At 40.2% G+C, this 22,672-nt stretch overlaps 3 protein-coding genes across 8 annotated transcripts; 2 read left to right on the forward strand and 1 right to left on the reverse strand.

Moving 5' to 3' along the window:
* Positions 1–2,139: 2,139 nt before the first annotated feature.
* On the forward strand, positions 2,140–15,295 carry Theg (Testicular haploid expressed gene). 5 transcript variants are annotated; one of them, XM_034333507.2, is made up of 9 exons: positions 2,140–2,427; positions 2,517–2,620; positions 2,682–2,774; positions 2,848–2,982; positions 3,870–3,984; positions 4,047–4,275; positions 5,092–5,324; positions 14,989–15,141; positions 15,209–15,295. In XM_034333507.2, the coding sequence occupies exons 1-7, from the start codon at positions 2,305–2,307 to the stop codon at positions 5,244–5,246; spliced, it is 954 nt and encodes a 317-aa protein (XP_034189398.1). In that variant the 5' UTR covers positions 2,140–2,304; the 3' UTR covers positions 5,247–5,324; positions 14,989–15,141; positions 15,209–15,295. The 5 variants fall into 5 exon arrangements, with proteins under 5 accessions (XP_034189398.1, XP_076548640.1, XP_034189399.1 ...); XM_076692525.1 differs by having other exon boundaries at positions 2,685–2,774; XM_034333508.2 differs by lacking the exons at positions 14,989–15,141; positions 15,209–15,295 and adding an exon at positions 8,164–8,602.
* On the forward strand, positions 15,076–15,605 carry LOC117608425 (uncharacterized). Its single transcript, XM_034333521.2, has 3 exons — positions 15,076–15,141; positions 15,209–15,295; positions 15,405–15,605. The coding sequence occupies exons 1-3, from the start codon at positions 15,076–15,078 to the stop codon at positions 15,603–15,605; spliced, it is 354 nt and encodes a 117-aa protein (XP_034189412.2).
* A 2,407-nt stretch (positions 15,606–18,012) lies between these two features.
* On the reverse strand, positions 18,013–22,650 carry LOC117608147 (immunoglobulin kappa light chain). 2 transcript variants are annotated; one of them, XM_034332796.2, is made up of 6 exons: positions 21,916–22,650; positions 21,440–21,600; positions 20,313–20,523; positions 20,095–20,245; positions 19,884–20,032; positions 18,013–19,014 (listed from the first exon to the last, which is right to left on the reverse strand). In XM_034332796.2, the coding sequence occupies exons 1-6, from the start codon at positions 22,001–22,003 to the stop codon at positions 18,914–18,916; spliced, it is 861 nt and encodes a 286-aa protein (XP_034188687.2). In that variant the 5' UTR covers positions 22,004–22,650; the 3' UTR covers positions 18,013–18,913. The 2 variants fall into 2 exon arrangements, with proteins under 2 accessions (XP_034188687.2, XP_034188686.2); XM_034332795.2 differs by having other exon boundaries at positions 20,313–20,535.
* Positions 22,651–22,672: the final 22 nt, after the last annotated feature.

A 22,672-nucleotide genomic window follows, 5' to 3' on the forward strand; every position in this document is an offset into this window, starting at 1 on the left:
TCGAAAATTATTATCAACGATTCTTCTGCGAAATAACCTTCATTTTGTTAGCATTACGGCGATTCCAAGGGGCACGCGAAACAATGATTTCCGGAAGAGTGGTCGCTAATAACGAGACTTCCTTTGGCCAAAGCCAATAACTCGTTTGTCTCGTGAGCCGTAATTAAAATTTAATTAGAAACGTCGGCTTATCCAGCGGGCCGCGTTACCTTTCGTGTTCGTATATCCAAACTGTTTTGGATTCAGGACCAGCCACCTCAGCTTTGCGGTGGTTAAAGCGCGAAAAATTGCACCAGAAGAAAATTAAACGAACGGGCAGGTTGTTAAAAATCCCTTCGATCTCCCATTCTTCTCGCAAGATCCTTTATTTCCTCCTTTTCAAACTCAACGGAGGGAAGAAAACGTAATTTCTTTGAAGTTCAGAGAACAACAGGTTCTCGTCGCTGGAAACACTTTGTAAACGGAGTGAAACACAAAGGAGAGGATGCAAAAGAAGAAGAATTTTTTAAGAAAATGAAGAAGAAAAACTAAGTATCAGAATAATAAAACAGAAGAAGCGGAAAGAAGAAAAAAAAAACAAAAGGGAAGAATCTCCAAAATGTTGAAACTAGATAAGAAACAGAAAGAATTTCAGAAGAGAGGGTGGAGAAATATGGTGGAGCTGACAGAGGAAAGAAAGGAAAGAAAAATTTTTATTAACGCCTCCGTGTTCACTCGGTAGCTGGCTTTTCGCCGAGTCACAATAGCAGAGCTACGTTTTTGCCGGTGAAATTTCTACGTGTTGGTGGATCCGAGTGTACAGCAGGCATAACTCACTGCCGAATATGATATATTTTCAGCGCAGTCCCGGTATCGCGTGTATCGCGTGTATCGCATAGCCGTTAAACCCGCAAGGATATAGTAGTTATCCAACGAGGTTAGTTGGAAAGAGGCGGGAACCGGTTGATGAAGCCTGGTAGAAGGGTAAGGTCGGAGTAAAATCTTATCATCGATATCCACCGGGATTTCAAGTGCCAGGTATACAAACTCGTATTTGAGATTTCCCATGCGGGGTTGACAGAGTAAGGAAACGCGATGGAAGAAGCAAGACAGCCGAGAAAAAAGAGGGCTCGGATAAGGCCGGAACGAAAGAGGAAAAAGAGAAAAAGAGAAAAAGAAACAGGGAGCGAGAGAAAACGAGGAAAGGGTGAGAGTCGAAAAAGAGAGAAGATTCGTGAGTGGTCCACATTCGTAGACGGATGGAAACGAATAAAACCAACCCGGATGTCCCTTAAGAGATCTTCATCGGGAGAGCTTTTGTCCGTAATGTGGCAAGTCCGAATCGAGCACGAAATTAGATCTACTGCTATTCTTTCATATTTCTTGTATCCTGAAATACCGATTTCCAATCCACAAAATTGCTACTTAATCGAATCTAGCAGAAAAAAAAGAGATATTGCTTCGAACCCCGTTTCCTTTTGCCTCGCTTTTGCTCAACGCTTCGCTTTTGTGCTTTCGTCTTTCTTTCCACCTTTCACGATACATCGAAACAACTCCCTTGGTAAGATGTAGTTAAGAAACAATTTAACATGAAAAATATACCCGCGTCGTCGCTCGTATTATCGGGCAGCTGTCAACTTGTTAAATAAATCGAGTACGCGATAATCAAACTTGTGTCGAGCAAACTCAATAGAAACACGCGATCAATGTCGTGAAATATGAACTGCAAATGAAGTAGTAATTCTACCGTTCGAATAATAGGCGACACGGTCTCGCCAAGGGAATACCGTATTTATTCAACGCGTCAGCATTATTAATTGAAAATCCTGCATGCTTCGTATCACTGTTTCCACGATTCGGTCCAAATAATGTCGCGCCGTGATCATTGTTGCGTAAATAACGATGTTTCCTCGTAAAGTTCACGAACGTTTTTATTATCAACATACATATCGGTAAAAGGAGCTTTTTTGACGCCGTTCTTCGACTACAATCGGATGGAACAAACAGACTAAGAATAAAGAGCTTGTTTATGCCGATTCTCATGCATTGTCCAACATTTCCTGGAAACTTTTCGCCTGACGAAATCGTTGAGTAAACTTTAAAGCGTTCATAGAAACGCGATCGAATTGAAATTCTCTTTTGTTTCTGGCCCCGCGACGTCCATTGATTTCCAACGCGATCCACGGTCAGAGTTGCATCGTCCAAATTAAGGGTTAGATATTCAGATTTTGCCCTGATAAATTACGCTGGTGGTTCACTTCCTCCTTCGACTAATTAAACAATTCACAAATCGTCGTCGCTGAGAATAAATAAGAAAAAGTTAAAATGGCAAGCAGGATGGGCGATAGGATCAAATACGCGATGGATCATTTATCGCCGAAGCAACACATCTCTATGCTGGCACAACCGAATTGGAGGAGGGTCCAAAGGAAAGAAGTGCACGCGTTGGTAAGTGAAATCTGAGAAGGAATGCGGTTCGATGATTAAACAATTCTAAAGAAAATAATAAAAGCAGAGTAATCACCGTATGTTACTAGGCAAACCCATTTACCATTAGTCGTACGGCATTGAAAGCTCGAGCTTCGAAAAGAATCAGAGTCATGGCGCGGCCAAAACATGTCAGCAAAAAATACGATTCAACGTGAGTAATAGACGTGCAATTGGTATCCCGATGAAATCAAACAAATTTCGCTTTCTCCTAGAAGAGCACCGCCCTCCTATCCGCGAATTCATCCAAAGACACTCGAAGCAAAAGTCAGTAAACGCATCAATGATCTGGCGCTTCCGAAAAAGAGGTGATCATTCTACCATCGAGAAAACGAACCAGACCGTGGAAGAGAATTAACGAATTGCCCGTTCCTCGATCAGATTTGTAGTGGCGAACATGGGTTACTCTTCGATGAGCAACAACTTGGCCGAGACCCTATGGAAGGTTCAAAACTCGCGGTACCGAAGATATCGATTCTTCTGCAACGCCAGGAAGCAACGTGAAATGAAGAGGAAGTGAGTAACGCGACGACATTGCAAACGTTTACTTCTTGCGGCTTTGTGCGCGATAAAAAGAAGCCTTTTCGATAAAAAGAAGCGACATCTCAAAGGGCAGAACGGGAAAAGAAGACGATCTTGTTGAAAAATTCAAAGGGACGGATTATGAAATCGTAATCGGATCGTCTTTCGAACACTTTGAGTTCTTAAAATTGGATTTGGATTTTTTTATGTATTCAAAAAGCGATCTTTAAAACATTCGATGTAACAATTATTTTTTATTACCTCGCTGACGTATAATAACCACGAGTTTTTGTTTTGTATCTTTAAAAGCGAATGGTAATTTAACGATTAATTGACGCTAAAAACAAAGAATGTAATGTGTAAACAACGCACATAATTGGAAATTATATTTCAACTTCGCGTATGCGTTTAAAACAGAGTAAAAAAGAAAATAGCTCAATTAATAAACTACAGGGTTGAACGACTGAAAAAATTCGCAATCAATTTATCGCGTTGAAAAATTTGTTAGACAGACGGTCGAGTTGATCCTTTGTCGTGAATTTGATTGAATTCAAAGGGAACGAATAGTATTGGCTATCCACTTTGCCGATTTTCATGGCTGCCCAACGTCACTATTAAACTTGGTATGCAATTCGCGAACAGTTAGCAGACACGAGTACCCTGAATGTAATTATTAATAGTGCCCAAGGGTGTCTAGAAATTTGCCGAACAAGTAGAAGCGCATACTGCTTTATCCTCGTTCTCTATTGGAACCCTTTTAGCATTATTCCTGGCATCCACCACCGCAAACTGTTGGTACAGTGTGAAAATGAAATAACTTTCTCATTTCTTTTATACCCTCGCTCGATAATAGACTAACTTTCCTTCTCGTTTCGTTACAGACAAAGAATAATGGCGAAATTGCGTCGAGCGATAAAACCGGAAGACTGGGATCGACACTTGGAGATTCTTGACAGATTGTCTACTCCAAAGGAGACGCCGATACCTAAGTTACCTGTAGGTAAAATTTACAAAGGTTCGTTTCGACGTAAATCGATACAGGAAGCGATAAATTCTAGTTTAAAAGAAGAAGATGGAGGCCAGTGAACATGCGAAGAATCGAAGAACTGTCGGTGCCATCGATGAGGGAGATGCCACCTCCCAAGGATCCATTCACCGTACCTATAACTGCTCTTACTTACAAGATCACTAAACGTCTTGACCAAATTTCACAACCGAGACAACTAGAGGGTGCTGGCTCGGCCCGGATGCCAGGAGCTGTTTCTCCAGCTGCGTTGGAAGCCGTAGGTACAGTGAACGTTAACGAACCAAAGTAATCGTTTCATTCGTTTCGATGAGAAATTCTCGACTTACACCTATCGTTCGTCTTTCCTTCGTCAAACTTACCACTCAACCCGTTCGCTTGAACGAACCAGTATCGCGAGCTTACGGGAAAAATTCCTTTTGGTTTGCGAAAAGGTCTGCGTTAAACGGGATCGCTCGTCGAAAGTCTGCAGGAAAGTTTTCAAGGGATTTAACTGATTTCCTAGTCGAGAATCGCTTTTCAATTTCGCTCGCGTGTCGAGTCAGCGCAGCACGGCGCGCCGCTTTCAGCAAAGAGTAATTAAAACGATATTTTCCACGATTAAACGGTCGAACGAAGAACGTGCTGTTTCATACCGGCGAGTCGATCTGTGCTTACAAACAAACAAGAATTTTCTACTGGATCTTCGACCGATTCGAGTCAGCAAAGGTTCGTTTGCCTAGAAAATTTCCTCGTTAGCTGGCAACCTCGTACTTTCACGAGATACACTGCCGGCCAAAAGTTTCAGACCACCTAATTTGTTGCGTCAACCAAACTGAATCCTACGATATTTAACACCTCGAGTGGTGCAGTGAAAATATATACGCTTAGTCAGAGAATTTCGGAATATAAAAGTAAGCCGATGAAACGAAAAATGATAGCGTAAGTTTTCCGAATTAACGTTGCGTCTGACTAAAGGAGGATTTTTCTACTGGCAAGCTACGCGATGTCGCCGGCTAAATTAATACTCGTTCGAGTCGTTTGTTTCGCCTTAAGCGAAATACGTTAGAGCGAAGGATGCATGGTCTTTAATTTCGCAGCTTCCCCGAGGACGCTAATCCTAGCGAAGCCGGTTGAACGGCCTGCAGGAGTGGAGACGGATCTCAGGAAAGATGCTTTCATGGTGTCGCCGACAGCGTTGAAAGCGAGATGCTCGAGACGACTAAAATTTTTAGCCAGACCGAAAAGAAGATGAACTTCGCATTAATGGCTAAAACGAAGCAATCGCTATCTTCTTGTTTTGTCCTGTATCGTACATCGTACATCGTCCTTCGTACGTATTAAATTTACTTTAATAACAGAACTTTATTTTATTCGATAAAGAAATTAAAACGAATTTGTCGGTGATATTCGCGTAGAACTCGTTACACTTACGGGGTGGAAGAGAATAGATGGGAAACGAGAGATGGTCGGTAATTTTCGATTCTGATCACCCTGCTTGAGTCAAAGTTCCATCGTATGCAGGCGAATTAATATGTGCTTAGCTGTTTCACAGTCGAGACTGCTGACAACCGCTATAATTGTACTGTTACGGAATTTCCGTGAGCGCCTGTCTACTAGGGATCACTTAATTCCCAAGTAACTAGTCCTGCTTCGGCAACTGGTTAACAGGGTTCGGTTCGAGGCATAGAATTTACATGAGAAGTCCAAACATTCTGATTACCTTGTTTATACTATCGCTAACGAGATCTAATCGAGTCGACGAATTAAATTCTTTCAAAATATTAACCCCTCGAGTTTTCAGTGTACGACGGAGTGAACAGAAAGAAAAACGAAATGTTAGGAAAAATTGTTAATGCGGTAACAAAGGGGGAAGGCACAAAGTATTCTCGAGATTAATGGAAACGAGCGTTCGGGTGGTGGTATAAAAGCGTGAAAGATAGCTAGAAGGATAAGAGTACAATGGAGATTGTATAGCAGTAGCCAGTATGTTTACAGGGGATCGATGTCTCGCGGTACATCGAGTGCAACGATGTTCGATACGTGTCACGTACTCCGTACGGGGATGTCTCGCGCTCGATAGAAATTCTATAGAAAAGAGTTGGAACGTGCGGAACAGCACTCGTCGAGCCAGCTACCGATCGTTTCCACTCGCTGGAACGATTTTGTAAATAGAAGGCGATTCCATCCCACTTCCCATTTTTTTTTTTCTTTTCTTTCTTCTTTTTTCTTTTTTCTTTCTTTTTCTTGTTGCTCTAAAGAAGCGTTTCCTCGGACTAGGCAAATTTGTTCGATTTTCCCGTAGACTCGTTAGAGACGTCGTTCGACCGACGCGAGACAGTAAACAGACCAGGAAAGATGTCTTTGTTCCCTCCGATTCAATGTACATGCACAATCATTGAATACCGTCCAGCGAAAATAAATTAACGATATTGCAAAATAAAATGTTTTAAAAAATCATCGACTGCTGATTCCGATATCTTCTTCTTTATATTTAAAACTAGAATACGCTTCGATTTGGCACTGAATTGACGTCAATTTGAAAGAGAGGGAAGCAATGAGCTTCGTCGAGAATCATACCATCCCCTGTCAATTGTTCAAGATCGTATCCGCTTCCGTTCTTCGTTGATTCGATCGGAAGCTACGAAGGGACAAATCAAGAATTTAGATCAAACTAGATCCGCTGAATGCCAACAAACTATTTACAAGTGAAACATTCTATTCTTGCGCGAACGTAATTTTTTATTTCTTATTTAATTCTTTTAAATAATAAAATATTCATAACGCGGGTTATCGGTAACGAACATGCCAGTCAGAACATAGTGAAGGGAAATGAACTTTATCGACTCTTTGATTATAAGTTTCGTTCATTATAACTTAAAATCTTCTATGCTGCCGTATCTTATGAAACAAGCGTAAGACTGTGAAGAAAGGAGTAATTAATCGCCAAGAAAATAGAATGCTTTTGAGAGTATAAAAAGTTGTTAAAAGAAAAGAAAGTCAAGCAGAAAGAATTTAATATGGAAATAAATATTTTACTCTGCCAGTGGTATTTGAAACTTTCCTTTTTTTAATAACTCGATATTAAATTAAAAACGTCGATCATCAGTGATCAAAATGGCAATCGAGGTGTTAATAATCCTGGTAGAACTGTCAAAAAAGGTAGACATCTTATTTCTGAATCTATCCACGAAACAACGACTAACAATAGAGCTACAAATATTCCAAGCGTATAATACTACGTGCGTACGACTCGGTTCAACGCTCGCAGTGCAAATTCGCGAAGCGGAAAAAAAACGGCTGTTAGCGTAGCTGAAATTGAAGGGGTAGTTGCGACAGCGAGTAGAGACAGAACCCTTTCCAAATACACCCACTACCGCATAACGAATGGAATGTAAATGTAAAGGGTCGAGGACGAGTGGAATCCTCTTACGATTCCGTCCACGTTCGGACATTCTTCTGTCCGTGGCTGTCAGAACGGTCCAGTCGACGGCTCCTCTTCTTCTTTCCCTCCTCTCTCTGCTCTCTACAATTTCATGCTTTAATTCGCATCTCTCTCTCTCTCTCTCTCGGCTTTTCTCTATAATACAGCAAAATTTCAATTGGACGTCGAGAAAAATTAATGGAAATGAAGGAATAATTGTAATTAAAGCAAATGTACAAAGACTGCAAACAGTTATTAACAAAACATTAAACGAGAGAAACGTGGAAATACATTTTTAAAATTGCTCGCTAATGCACCATCGAGTACGAAGCTGAAAGTGTTTGATAAATTTAAATTATGCAGACAAATTAATTAATTAAGACATGTGATATGTACTTGCTGTTATTAATAGAAATGTTAATTACTATGTTCCATTAAAAAAATTAAAAATGCCGTGAACAGTGCACCACGGCTAATTAATATAGCGTATCATTTTTCTTTTCCAAGTAGAAGTTCCTTGTGAAATCATACAATTGTTTCCACTTGAGACCGTCGACCAGTAAGCCGATTAGAACCTTCATATTCTCACAACGACATACCTCGTTATCTAATATTCGATCCATATTTGCCAAACTATTATAACTATTACCAATTTCCAAATCTGAAGTTATGTACCTATGTTAAACGCGAATCGTAGCTTTCAGTTCCATAATTTTAACAATTTAAATGATACTTTTATAAATTACAGAATCATCATTGCGTTACAATGAGCATTTACAGGCACGTGTTTCCGTGACTACGCCATTTTAAATCGTATCCGAGCGAAACATTCGACGAACCGAGGTCGAAGTTGGATTTTATTGGATATTGGAAAACGTCCGCACCGGTTTCTCTGTACTAAAGGCTGTTCCTTGGAGATCAACCAGAGATCCTGCGACCACCTACGATCATTGTTCAGACCTGTGGCTGTTCCAGGTCAATCCACGTTCCTGCGAAAAAGCTCCCTTTACGAGATCATGACCCTCCGTGACGAACGATGGTTTTTGCTTCTCCTAAGTTTTTAAATTTCCTTCCTACGTCTACGAGGATAACATTTCCAAAAATTTCGTGTTCGATAGATTCATTAGAAATAATGTGACGTTTGTTTGTCTGGTTTCTTAAGAAATGAAACGCGAAGAAGTCAAGCTTGTCCCAAGATAATGGTTCGTTAAGGAAACGCATAGCACGATATGGTAACTGTAACTACAAACGTAACTGTAATAAACAGAGAAAACTTTACCCGGGTCATTCGTAAGCCACCATTCCAGCAGTTGGCGTAAAACTAAATTACCAAAAGTTACTCGATTCACCCACCATGTAACTCTGATCTATGCAACCCCCGCTTTACCGTCAACCCGCTCAGTATTTTCAGATAATATTCACAGAAAAATTCTATTTACAAAGGGTACCTGCTAAATAACGATACTAAATATTAGCAAAGACTCGACTTCGCTATTCTTTAGTTACAGAATATAAAGTGATACGTATTTTTCATTTATCAAAGTGAAAAGTGATACTTCATATGATGGAATGGTTCATACGTGTTTGAAATGCGAACCAGCTACGTTATTATTAAAGTATGTACTTTAGTTTTCTCGGTACAACTGAAAGCAATTTATTGAAAAACAAAAATGAAAGAAGTACATACTTTTTCCTCGTTGTATCTCAATTTTACTCTGGCGTAAAAGGGTTAACAAGCAAATGAAATAAAAATCGATATACAAGCACGGTTTCAACTAGGGCTTCTACCAAAACTGTGGAACAGTAATTCTATTTCAATGTTGGCCAACCAACTATGTATTTCTTTTTTCTCCAGTAAAGTGGTAGTAGCTGGTAGATATAAAAATTGAAATTGATATTCTAAAACCGGAAATAAATTTCGGTCTCGCGAAACAAAGGATATCGCAAACCACTCGGTTCCATTTCCCATCAATTTCCACTTTTATCAATCGCGTTTTTTGTTCTTGCCAGATTTGAGAATTACAATTATTGTTAGATCTTTATGACGAGTTAATTCCTTTTAATTTTCTGTCATTAATTCCTGTCAGGGGATTGATCAAATTTAATATAACTAAATAATTAACTGTCAACGAATGATACGGTGGAGATTGAATGAAACATGACTCGGTAGCAAAAATTTATCGCGAGGCCAATTTGAATTGAACAAAAGACAAGCACAAGTATCAATGTAGTTAATACCCGTTTAATTGTTCGACGGGTATCGTTAGAAGCGGCCGCAGGCTGCATTCGATAAGACCGTGGAAGCAACCAGTTTGATGACTTTTATACTTTCCCGTTGGTTTAATATAAAGTACCGAGAGCTCGATTAATCGCGCGTCGGCCAAGAACGTTCCTAGAGAAATCGATAATTCTGTAATCAGGACGCGATGAAAAGTGGCGAAAAGATTTTCGATGGAACAACCGCGAAACACATTTTCCAGCTATTAACACTTCTACCGGGATGTTAAATTTCTCGAAAATTTTCATCAGCCAAATCCAATTAACTTTTGAATTACTCATACTCTGTCTCCATTTTAATCTCTCACTTTACAATTTTTATAGAAATAGAGTCGAACGGAAACGAAAAGAAATGAAATAAAAAATTTTCAATCGAACTGAAAATTGTACACAAGTTTTCAGTTTGAAAACGTGGTGATGTTAATTGAAGAAAACCTTAACGGGATTCTCCGCGTAAAGAGGAAACGCAATTTCTTGCGGCTGATGAACTTCTTTTCCGTATCGAGCGTACACCCATTTCGCGAAAAGAGCTCGCTACCTATGTGTATGTATGTATGTATGTATGTATGTACGTAGAACCAGCAGCCTTTACCCTGTATCTTTCCTGTCATGTACACGTCTTACATGCAATATCTTCTTTGTTACGTAGTCATCCAGCACAGCTATATCCGGTAGCCAAGTATCTGACAAATTAGCTATCTAAAGCGTGCAAGCTTTTTACTCTCTTCTAATATCCTTCTCCCTGATTATGCTATAGCACAATGCTTTCTCTTTCTTCTCCTTATTTTCTTCCGGCATCTTATCATCGCGTCGTCGTATGGAAATTTTTGTCAGCGGAAAAGTGTTTAAAAAAATATTTTTCTTATCGCTTTGGATATCAGATCGTTAAAATGGGTCGAAATGAAAAGTTGAAAAGTTCAAAAGAATACGATGCACCGACGACCACGTCACAAAGGAAAACGAATTTCATCAAGGAATCCAATAGACAGAAATGAAATTGGCCAGAACGTACAGTTCATTTTTACTTATTTAGACCCTGTTTTCTTGGAGAAACGCTCTAAGAGAACTTACAACTGTGAAAAGTCTTGCAAAGGCAAAACGTTTCGCCATTATCGCGATAAAGAACAATGCTAGCATTTAAATGATGGCAAATTCTTGCCAAGTATAACAAGAAATGCATCCAATTACTACGTTTAATTTGCTTCGACGTGTTTCTCTCGGCCGAAGAAAAACGATGGTATACATACATACACGTATATTTTACTCGAATATGCTTTACGGATACTTTTTTAATTAAAAGAACCGTTTCGTCTCCGTGCCGTAATTAGCGTCGTTTAATTTTCCCCCGAGGGACTGGTTTTAATTGGAAATTCGGTGGTTGCGCGCAATGATCGTTCAGGAAATCGAAACGCTTCGTTTACAATCATTGCGCTTTAAAGCGCGATGACTCGAATGAAACAAACGAAATTAGGCAGAAAGCTGTTTGCTTGTGTCTATAGGTAGATCAATGGAACGATGGTTCGTGTCAAAGGCGTGGATTTGTGCGGAAATTATTTGTAGCTGGTTAAATGATAAAATGATCACATCGAAAATCAGTCGTCAAACGAGACTTCGACCTTTACCAGCTATCCAAATTACGCTTCTCTGCAAGATTATGAAAGAACTGGTCGTTGAAAGGAAGAGGAAATAGCGTCGGTTCGTTCGCGAATGACTTCGGAATCGCTTTTTCTACAGGACACTCGGAAGTTTGAACTTCCGGTTGGATAAAGAATGGTCTACGAACGCGGGGCGATAGATCAGTAGACGAAGGGTGTAATTTTACGGCATGCCGGTTCCGATTCCTCTACGTTTCAACGATTTCATCTAATAAAGCCCGTTGGTCGCGTTTAACGAATCCCAAACGTTGAAACGACATTAAGGTTACGAGTTGGCAAGTAGCTTTCAACTGGTGGCAAATAGGGAAGCTCGTGTCGCATCGAAATTGCTCTTTACTAGCGTATGTATTTAATATTTCACGAGGTTCACCGCTGAATCAAACCGAAGGTCGTGCGCGTAGAATTTCGATTGGTCAAATTAAACTGCCAAACAGGCTGTTGAACGTTTTGCGCGTTCGTCGATGCGTTGCGAACTAAATAAATTAAAAAGCAGAAAGAACGAGATACTCTGCTTTTATTATAAATAAATCATTGATTCTGTTTGAATTTCCAAGCTCGAAACCCAAAGGGGACGCTAATGTCTCAAGTACTCTGTATTAAATTATTATTCATTATCCTCGAGTCTCTCGACTCGAATTCCTCTTTCCCTGTCGAAATTTAACCTGAAATCTCTGCGCAAGCCAGGTTACTTCCGTTACAAGATACAATTTTAATGAAAAGGGGAGCGGTCGATTAACGAAGCGGTTGCTCGACGTAAAATGACGACTGGTAATTCTCGATGAATCCGTAAGCAACTGTCAATACGTGAAATTAAACACACGATCGACAAAACTTGCCAAACAACAACGAGAGCTTGCCATGTGAAATAAACCGTGAATAATGCTCTGGTTCGATCATTTTGCTCCGACGTGACGCGGAGGGTGAGCCCAGTATATCCGTTTCACAGAGTTTTAACGGATAATAAAACGATTTGAAAAGGATTCCTGGTAAAAACGTTTTTAATTGGTCGTTACAGCGAGCGTGAAAAACGCGTTGGCCATAGGTTTTCCGATTCGTACCGTGAGAACCAAGCGTTGCGGCAAATATCGCGGTGTTGGTTGTTTCTTAAGCAATATGTTTGTTAATCCAGGTTGGATCGTTGTTGAAATTGAATCGCCGGGTGAAAAGGAAGCTACGCTTCCTTATTGGGAAGTAAGCTTGCGTGCCGTGGCCGATAACGCCAAGTTGGAGGCTTAGCTTAAAGGAAATAAAGATAAATGACGGCGTTTCGTGCAGGACAAATTGAAAGTGGAAGTGATGCTACCATATATCAGTATTTGTTCTCGCGCATTGCCAATAACCCCGCGACATCTCGAGAGCCTATTTCTTCCAATTAACAACGACAGCCACGGCGAATGTTGCAGAGGGACGGTGAAATTTCATTAACCCCCTTAACCTGCGCGATTCGTTTCTTATTTTCCAACTACTCGTGATCTTGCACGAATTTTCTTACCTCCATTTTTCTTTCCTTCCCTTCACCCTCGCCTCGCTTTCACAGTTGAATCGCTAGTATAAGTTTGACAAAGATAAATCGCGTACGATTCTGACGAGCATGAAATCGAAGCAACCGACTATCCCATCATAACGGTGAACGATCGTCTAAGAACCCGTCTTATTTGTCGAAAACCGAATCCATTCTCAGTATCCTTTCCACCTAGATATACGATCTGATAGTTGCCATCTACTCCAACCGATAGCTATTCGTTTCTTTCGAGTTCTCGCATTAAATTATATAGAATTTTATATTTTCATCAGAAGCGAAGGGTTGCAAACGCCAAATTTTCTCGCATCATTTATTCTCCAATCCCAAGTGTATGTTTCAGACAATTACAAGTGAAAATAGAACGCATAAAATTTCTTAAAGTCTATACGACCGAGGTGCGCAGGTCAATTTCACGCTATTCTCCCTCGATTGTTCTCTTCAACAACTCTACCCTTTGTTCCTGTTCGGTCTTTCACTACCAAACCATTTTCTCTCACTCGTTTTTATCATACGCTCCTCAAATATCCGACAAAGAAAGCCGGATGTAAACTTGGACTAAATTTTATGATACGAATTACCAAGCTTCAATTAAATCGTTCCTTTACTTGGTGTCGATTCTCTCGGTCGCTGACGGAACTAGATCGTAACTAGATTTCAAAGAGGAATCGTGATTCGATTGTAACGCGATCCTGAATCGACGATAACTACATTCTGAATTCAACTGGTAAATGTATCGTGATTCGGTTGAATCGGTCCTTGAATCCTTCGCGATAACCGCGATAAGTTATCGATTTTTTCCATTGCATCTTGACCCGATGCGATGACGCAGATTGCCGGAGAAGGTAAATAGAAGCACCGCCAGCAGTTTTCGAGTCGGTGCGCCCTTTTTCTAAATTTTAATTGCGTTTTTCATCGGTTCGACCTTGAGCCAACAAGCTAGATTAAGAGGAACGGGGGCAATTTTTTTGGAACATGCTCCTTTTTTTTCATTTTTTAAATTTGACGGAAGGATGAACGGATACGTAGTCGGTAGATTTGCCTGTTTCGACAGCAAACTATGTCAGAGATAATTTACATGGAAATGAGGATCGGCATTGATTTTATGTCGAAGCCAGTAGTAGAACTAGCCTGGTGATAGATTGTCCCGCTACCAGACGTCGATCAAGTTTTCTTGTCGAAAAGCCAGAGTCGAATTTCCACCTCTTTCCTTTCCTTCGTTTCGCTTGCCTCGCAATCCACGAATTTCCCTTTCTCGACGAATGCAAATGCCTGCACAGCTAGAAAACACACACGCCTCACGGTTTTATCTGCTTTCTGAATTTTTTATTCGCCTTCTTCTGGCCGAGCAGATCGTAACCACGTTCTACGACGGGATTCGAAGCTCTTGCTCGAGTGGAAAAGCTGATGTAAATGAAACGAACAGCGACACTGCCGTACCGGGTTTTCTTATTTAAAACTCGGAGCTCAGGAGAAGAGCAATTTAAGCTATCTAATTTTTATCTCGACTTTAATTGAAATAGTTTCATTAAGGCATTAATTAACTTAACAATCTATATACTATTAGATGAATCGCTTTTAGTTTGTTGAATGGTGAAAAGAATAATCCTCCATAATCGTAGCTACTTTGAGAGGGGAAGAAATTGCGAGGATCCTAGGTCGATGCATCTCCATTAGCTCCGGCTTGAATCGGAACGAAGAAAGCGATGAACATAACCATTCACGACTACCTTATCTTTCCTAAACCCTTCGATTGGAATGCAACGCGACGCGCAGAAAAAAACCCGTAAACTTCGATTTTCCATCGATAAGATTCATAGTTGATTTATCCCAGTAGCTTTTATTACGATTCCTCGCATTGAAGAAGAGACGCCCGAGGTTATAAGACTTCCAGACGAGCTGATCCCTTCGATAAAGCCGATATTTGCGTGTACACTGCATTCTTTATATTATTCAATCCCCCTCGCGTGACATTGCTGATCCCATTCACCAATGAAACTATAAAATTCCACGCGATGCTAAGTGAATAGAAAAGGAACAACCGAAATCGGGAATGCTTCCGAAGCTTGACATAATTTCGTTGCCATCTTAGTAATTACTGGCTAACTTTCCTTTGTTCCAGTATAACCAAAAATTCCATGAACAATTTGTGGCAATATATTTGAAGACCATGCATGCATCAAGCAAGCAAGCCATCGTTGAGTTTAGTATGTCAAAAACTCGTCCCTCGTACAGCACCTTACCAAGATCCAGCACCAGACAAACCATTGTCGAGGTAAAATTAATTAATCACCGCTGATAACTAGGTTAGTTTGCGTTTTACAAATTAGGAATTGTTTTAGAGTAAGAAAAGATTGCTGTCGAAGATCTCTGTTCTCGGTTTACTAGGGAGCCGTGTGTTCTTTCATAAACGTGGAGATCGGGTGAAGGTACGTGAAATATTTCATTTTAAGTAACAGTACGAAGGAAATCACGGTATCCAGGCCGTCTTCCTGAATTTTTAACATTCTCCTAACTACCCTAAACTCTGAAACACAGATCCCGAGATATCAAAACACCTATCGTCTTGAACCATTTCACGCCTTCCATGCACACGACGTTGATATTCTTGTGAAAAATATCATGGAGAGGAAACTGGAGACAGTGACCTCGTACGATCCGAATCAGACGTCCAAATGGTGCATGGACATTGGAACCGATATACAAAAAGCAATCTTCAAGAAGGATTACGACAGGTAGAGATTATTTTCAACCCTTTGCCTATGCAACACATTTTTCTTCTTCTTCAAAAAAAAAAAAAAAAGTCGAAACTTCTCTTCTGCCAAGGGAAGTCCTGAACCAGGTCTCCTCGGGATTGTCGTAAATTCTTTTGTAACAGCTGCCCACGGCAAAAATGGTTCGAGTTACGGGTTTCTCATGTTTTTAATTTGAAATTCAACGAGAGCAATTGCATCCTGATAAAACTGAGCATTGTTTCGCGAAATGTGCGCAACTTGAATGCAATTATGGAAACGCGTTTGTTAGAAATATTTCTATTACGCGAGACAGAAACGTATCGTTTACCTTTTCTGTAATATGGATCAGAGTTAATAATTGGATTTCTCTTATTATTGTTGCAAGGTACAAAATAGTGACGCAGGTGGGTATTATACAACGTCTTGATCAAAGCATTCACACGAGCTTCCAGTGTCTCTGGGACGTGGAACGTGACAATTATTCCTATTATGTTTATGAGAACAACCACATATACGCGTGGTGTAGCGTTTTCGGTATATATTACGAGTAAATTATACCTTGCCTTCTATTCTTTTTCTATCAATTATACACACGAGTTATCCATCGGTGCAAGATAAAAGAATTATATTGCAACATCAACGAGAGTTTTATTAATAAAAAAAAAAAATTGTCAATAAAAAATATAGCTGACTGGATAAAAATAAGAAATATTTTACGAGCAGTCGGTAGAATTGGAAAAATTTCGATCGATTATTAAGTAACCATAGACTATTAATATTTATTAGTTCCGCAACTGTGTCCCTGTTTCTCTTCCTTTTTCTCTTCGTCCACATCCTAACATTTGGTTTTCCGCGATGATTTATCGGGAAACTTTTCGTCGGAATAATAGCCGGCGATTTAAAGTTTCGGAAACATGCTCGACATTTTTATAGATATTCACAGACTTGTTGGAACATTACGGTCGACCGATTTCCGGTTCGTTCGACGACGAGCCAAACTTCAAAAGATGATCGTTTGACAAATTTGTCAACAGTTACGATAAGTTGAAATATTTCTTGTAAAAGAAAAAGTGAAGAATTTCGTCATCACAGTTGTTAAAAAGAAAGGTAAGGAAGACATCGATTATCCTGTTTTATTATTGTTAGCTAAAACCCGTCGAGGCTGAGATCTATAACGTCTCGACGATCACGGCAATTTCCGAGCCGGTAGATTTTTCGATAATGCGATTACAAGAAATACAAGCACCACCTTAATGACCTGGCTGGAAATTACCGGGAAATGTGTGGCCCGTCGCTCGTTAAATTAATGGCGCAATTTCAGCGTCGCGCCTCGTGACACGAGACGACCTTGTTGCGCGAGGAAAAACGCGGAAAATCGAAACAAGATGATCCATTTCTATTAGATCGTTACTCGTCGATTTCACACGCGAAAACTCAATCGCTAATTCGTGACAGAAAATTATCTCGAAATGCCACTTGTGCCACGGCAAACAATGAATTGGCTTGAGATCCCTTATCGATATTAAGTTTTAATATTTTAATCTAATTATTTAATTACATTGAATTTGTGATTGCTTTTGCCGAAATTAAAGCGTTAAGTGGAAGGATAGAATTTCGCGAAGAAGCCAGAAAAAGGTGAACGGATCGCTGCGAAAATTACGGTCGCCCTGTTCGAGCTCATTAACTTCGACCCTGCAAGTCGTTAGATACCGTAAGAAGAAGCTTACCTGTAGACCGTGCGACTATCTTCTCGTATAACAAATTCACTAAAACCCCTGTTTGCCTGAAAACCTAACAGCCTGCCGTTCTAAATCTAGCGGCAACTTAACTTCCGGATAACAAATGGTGTTCAGAATCTCGCCGAACTTTCACCTGGACAGGCTATATACCTAAAATCAATCTTACGAAGAGAAAAACCTTTTTGTCGTATTTATAATAATTTTTCAATCTTCCTCCGACAGAATTCATCGATTTTGTTATAAACATTTTTTAATCGAGTGTTTTTAATCGACGCGAAGAGTATTAAAAATTCATCGACAGTTCGAACGGTAAGTAATTTCGTTGACGTTTAATCTAAATTCTTATAACGGAATTAAGTAGAAGCGATTCTACGTTGAAGCTGGTTTGCTTTATATTTCGTTCGGTTTTCGCGTCGGATAAAGGAAAAGGAATGCAAAGCACCGCGTTCACTGCCGTTTTATACACAGAGTACATTCATACCAGATTTCGAGCCGGTTCGAGAGACATTATATGTATACGTAAATTTAAATGCTCTGCTAAACCGGATAAAGACCTGAATGGATCAACTTGCAAACTTGCCCGTTCCACAAGATAGCCTAATAATCGAAAACGGGCTTTGCCGAGTTTCGTATTTCATCGAAACCCTCTATCATCCGTTTCCTGATTCACGATTAAAGCACGTCAACTGTGTAAGGTTCAGCTGAGAAAAATCCTAGCTAATCCAATGGCATCGAGAACTACTAAAAATTAATTGATACTTTTATCTGACTTACCTGTTACTTAGGAAAAATCCTTATCTAAGCTGATGGAAAGGTTTCTCGAGAGTGTCGAAAGGGATTACCGGGAAGTCCGTTAATCTTGTAGTAGAAGGTGAAACTTGGAGACGAGAGCATCGAAGGAGACGAGGTACATCGCCGTTGTCCGTGGTACCGGCAATATCCAACCGGAAATTCCGGTGATCATGGTCAGCGGGACAAGGAAGAGGAGAGGATCCGAGAGGTTTCCCCATGAATTTACATTGGCGATGTGTCCTCCTCGTCTCCGTTTCGTGGCGGCCACCTAACAGATGCTTCTCTGCGATTTGCATAAAATGAGACCACCAGCAGCCAATGCTCGCTCTGTGTCCCCGTTGGGACGTGTGTGCCATCCTACCTACGCATAGCCGGACTTTAGAACTGTCTCTTCCATTATCGGAAAACGTGGTACGGATTTAATACCGATAATCTGGTTAATCGTACCAGGATCGACCGAATCGTTGTGTCAACGTTACATGGAAATTAACTTAAAAAACTGTCGCGTATCTGTTTCCCATTTTGCTCGACGAAAGAAATGATGGCAAAATGGATATTCGTTAACAGACAAATCGCAATTTATTCTTTTAACGAATGTTACAGTCAATTTTTAACATTAGTGGCAAAGATGAGAAAAACGCATATGAACACCGTGCAAGATCTATTGCAACAGTTCATTTTTTCTTTAATAATAAAATATTCCAAAACCAAAATACCATTCGTAAAAAATTCAGTTGCCAGCAGTTGTAAAAACTCTGCCACCAGGAAAAATGGTGGTCGCTCACCGAAATATCGTGTCCACCAAGAGGAGTAAACTGAAGAGAATCGCTCTCCTGTTGATGTTCCCGGTGCCACCGTGTTGCATCGCCGCGGGATGTTCGCCTGAAAAGAAACTCGATTCAGAGACGGTCCAAACTATCGTCACCATTCGAGAACTGGGACACCGGGGGGATAGAGGAGGATTAGAAATTTCGTGGAAAATTGAGAAAATTTCAACGGCGAATGAGGAATTTACATAACGAGAACACAGCTCGTGGTTTAATTTCAATTCGCGCTTGTTTCTCGTTCTCCCGATTTTCCAAGCATGTTCGTTAACGAGAAAACTGTAACGAGTTTCGCGAGTTACAACAATTGTTCTCCGGCTACATCGAAGGAACAGGTGTTACCGGACGTTACCGTGTAACGTTTCTGTCTATTCTTCCTTTTTAAGCCACTCAAATATCTGTTCACTTTATATACATACATGCATTCTAACGAGCAACTAGCGATGGGATTAAGCCAACAACAAAGTTGTTAATAACCATATCATCAGCTTTTAATCTCTGCGTTAAACAGATATAGAAACGAGTCGCGTTCATCACTGGGCAAAATCAGGGGCTTTGTCTTTCAAATTTAATTAAAAAATATGAAGGAGCCCGATTTTAATCTGAAAAGTTATAGACGCGTCCACGCGTCTTGCATATCAATCTCTTTGTCCGTAAAGGGATAAGTCAGACTTATTCAAGTTTTAATTTTCATTTCGTTTTCATCTCAATCCCATCGCTGCATGCAACGTAACGATGAAAATTTCTCCTTGTAGACTCTCTGCGATAAGGGTCTTTCGCGAGATAGATGTTCTTAAAGTATCTCGAGGTTCTTTGATGCTTCGACGAGATCTCGAGAGGTTGATGGAATAAAGCGGCGGATTTTTTTGCCCCGATGAAGAGGAGAAGCTTTCCTTCGGGACTTAATCGAGCGTATTTCATCCTCACCGTTCAACACGTGAACCATCACGCTGGCCGGGGCAACCTTGCTCGCGTCGCACGTGTAATTTCCGCTGTCGTTGAACATGGCACGAGTGATTAGCAGTTTGCTCGTCGTACCGTTCTTACCTTTCTCAGTTTCCAGAGAAACGCCACCCCTGTCGAACGTTCAACGCATTATTAAAAATCATCGATCGTTAATTGCTTTCGTCGAACGCACCTTGGACCATCGAAATCGATCAGGGCACCGGCATGGTACCAAGTCACGTTGCTCGGAGGAATGTCTTGCATCTCCACGATGCAAGTCAAGCTAATCGTGCTACCCTTCTTCACGTACAGTTCTTCGGGACCGGTGATCTTCGCCTGAACGTCTGATATACCAACGAGAGTAAAAAGTCTAACGCGATTTCTAATGCTCGAAGAGCAACTGGAACTTACCTAAAACTTTCAAGGTAATCGCCCTATAAATCTTCGGTTCTGTATTAACTTGACACTCGTAAATGCCGGCATCCCGTGGTTGTACGTAATCTATTCGCAGATTCCAGTCGTCGCGCTCCGGATTTCCGACTATCCTAAATCTTGCGTCGCTCGTATAAGTCACCAACATGGACGTCAAGATGTGTAAGTCCCTTTTTCGAATCCAAGACACCTGGGACAATATCTGAATCAGAATACGGGATATTTCGTCCACCGTTTAGCTATCCATCGCAATCGGCTAACCGTTTCCACTTTTCCCAAGAATAATGTTAATTGCAACAACTGCTGGGGTAAAACGCGACCTCTTCATTTACAACATGCTTTCGAGATAATCCTAGGCGTCGCTATTGTTTTATATTTTTCCTGGACTTCATTTACAAATATAATGCTTTCAAACGAGAAGAACAGCGGGGAAAAAAAAAGCGAAGAGAAAAATACGCGGTACGACGCTACGTAATTCGCGTTGTTTCCTTTTCTTTAATCGTTTGGAAGGAAGTGTACCGGAAGTACGGTGTACGACGCGATGTATACTCGAGGAAATGTAATTCTACTTGCACTTAGGAAATATTAGCTTGTTGCGTATTAGATGTTTCATTTCGAAATGTACGAACTCCCAGGCGATTTGATGATAGAAAAATTTCGCAAAATACCATTTGTGCTACGTTAATTTAAAGCTTGATGTTTGACGAAAATGACTACATAAACCCTTTGTTATCATCCTTCGTGTACAATGGGTGGTTGTCAGTTGTAGCAAACAAAGGTCTACAGCGAAATTCATCTATTGTTCCTCTACGGATTTCAATTAGGACATTTTGCAACAAAAGTTATTGATAATCAAATGCAATATTTGCAGGAAATGAAGCTGATGAATTGATAATATATAACATTAATCTGACAAATTTCAATCAGGAACAATGTAATAAATTTTGATTAATAATTATTAATCTTCGAATCGATCATTTGATCCGCAACAAGCTAATATCGTGTGGGATTGAGTTCCTGATGAAAATCGTGTATAGCTTACAAGACGATACAGCATGGCTTTATTGAAAAAAAAAAGGAAAATGAAGAAACGTGACGAAACTCACGGTTCTGTTGCCCAAATTCTTAACACGACACAACAGCACAACATTTTGTCCAACAACGGCGGTCACTTTTTGAGGCGAATCTATATAAAAATACGTCCTCTTCGTCCCTCGTTGTGAACGTTCCCCTTTATCGGGTTTCTCATCGTCGACTCGTTGCACCGCTAAAATTCAGGCATCTCGCTTGAACCCTCGGAAACCTTTGCCTTTTTATTATCCGTGTTTTTCGAGCAAAAGTGCTCGACGATTGAAGCGCGTCACGCTATTTAACTTTCGGAAAATGGTAACTTATTTTCGAGCACAAACATCAGACAAGAACTTGTGTACCGGACAAAATTTGGAAAGAGCTTTATTTTATTTTACTTAATCGAGTAAACGCGATACGCGATGGTAATTCAATGATTTGATTTGATTTGATTTGATCAATTTTTACTTTGAATAACTCTGTTTTTATTTGTAATAATTAATATTTCTTGTACCTAAGTTCCTGTGACTAGAAGGAGGTTCTGCGTGTAACAGGTATCCGATTCCAAGCAGTATAAGGGCCATGCCATGGAACGGTGCCATTGTTTTTATATACAGGATTCTTTCATCTTTACTCGTTGTATTTTCGATTCCCCCGAAACTCTGAGAAATCGTCGAAGATCGTTAACGATTCCACGATCGTCCCTTGATCGTTAACATTTCTCATCCTTCGTCTTCCGAACGATACTCTCCGGATTCTCATGTAAACCAAACGGTCACCCACGAAACTTAAAAAGAAATAAACTTTAATTTCACCGTAAAACGACGGCAACTATAATTTTATACATAAAGAGACACATCAACAGAAATCCATCGTTTGTACTGCGATACAATTCTTTTTTTTTTCTTTTTCTTTTCTTTTTTTTATTATTTGAAAAATAACAACGCGTTTATTCGTAGTAAAAAAAGAAGGTATGATTAATGTTTTTTATAATTATAAAACGAAAATGTTTTCACGCTCGATCGGTGGAAAGACGACAAAGAATTTGGTTCGAGAACAACGCGTTCCGACAGCGTTCCAAATACTGAAAGCTAGTCCTGGCTTGAGGAAACGAAAAAGCTAAAATCAGGGTGCAGTGGCGCCTCGCGATGCAACCGATATTTGCGATTGCGCCGACAACTCGGTCTGCCTTTATCATCCTTATCTGACACACTTATCGGTCTTCAATTATAAAAAATTCGAGTTCTGTCAGTAAAACACATCCTGGTTTC

Source organism: Osmia lignaria, chromosome 15 (genome assembly GCF_051020975.1).
Source record: "Osmia lignaria lignaria isolate PbOS001 chromosome 15, iyOsmLign1, whole genome shotgun sequence".
Lineage (NCBI taxonomy): Eukaryota > Metazoa > Arthropoda > Insecta > Hymenoptera > Megachilidae > Osmia > Osmia lignaria.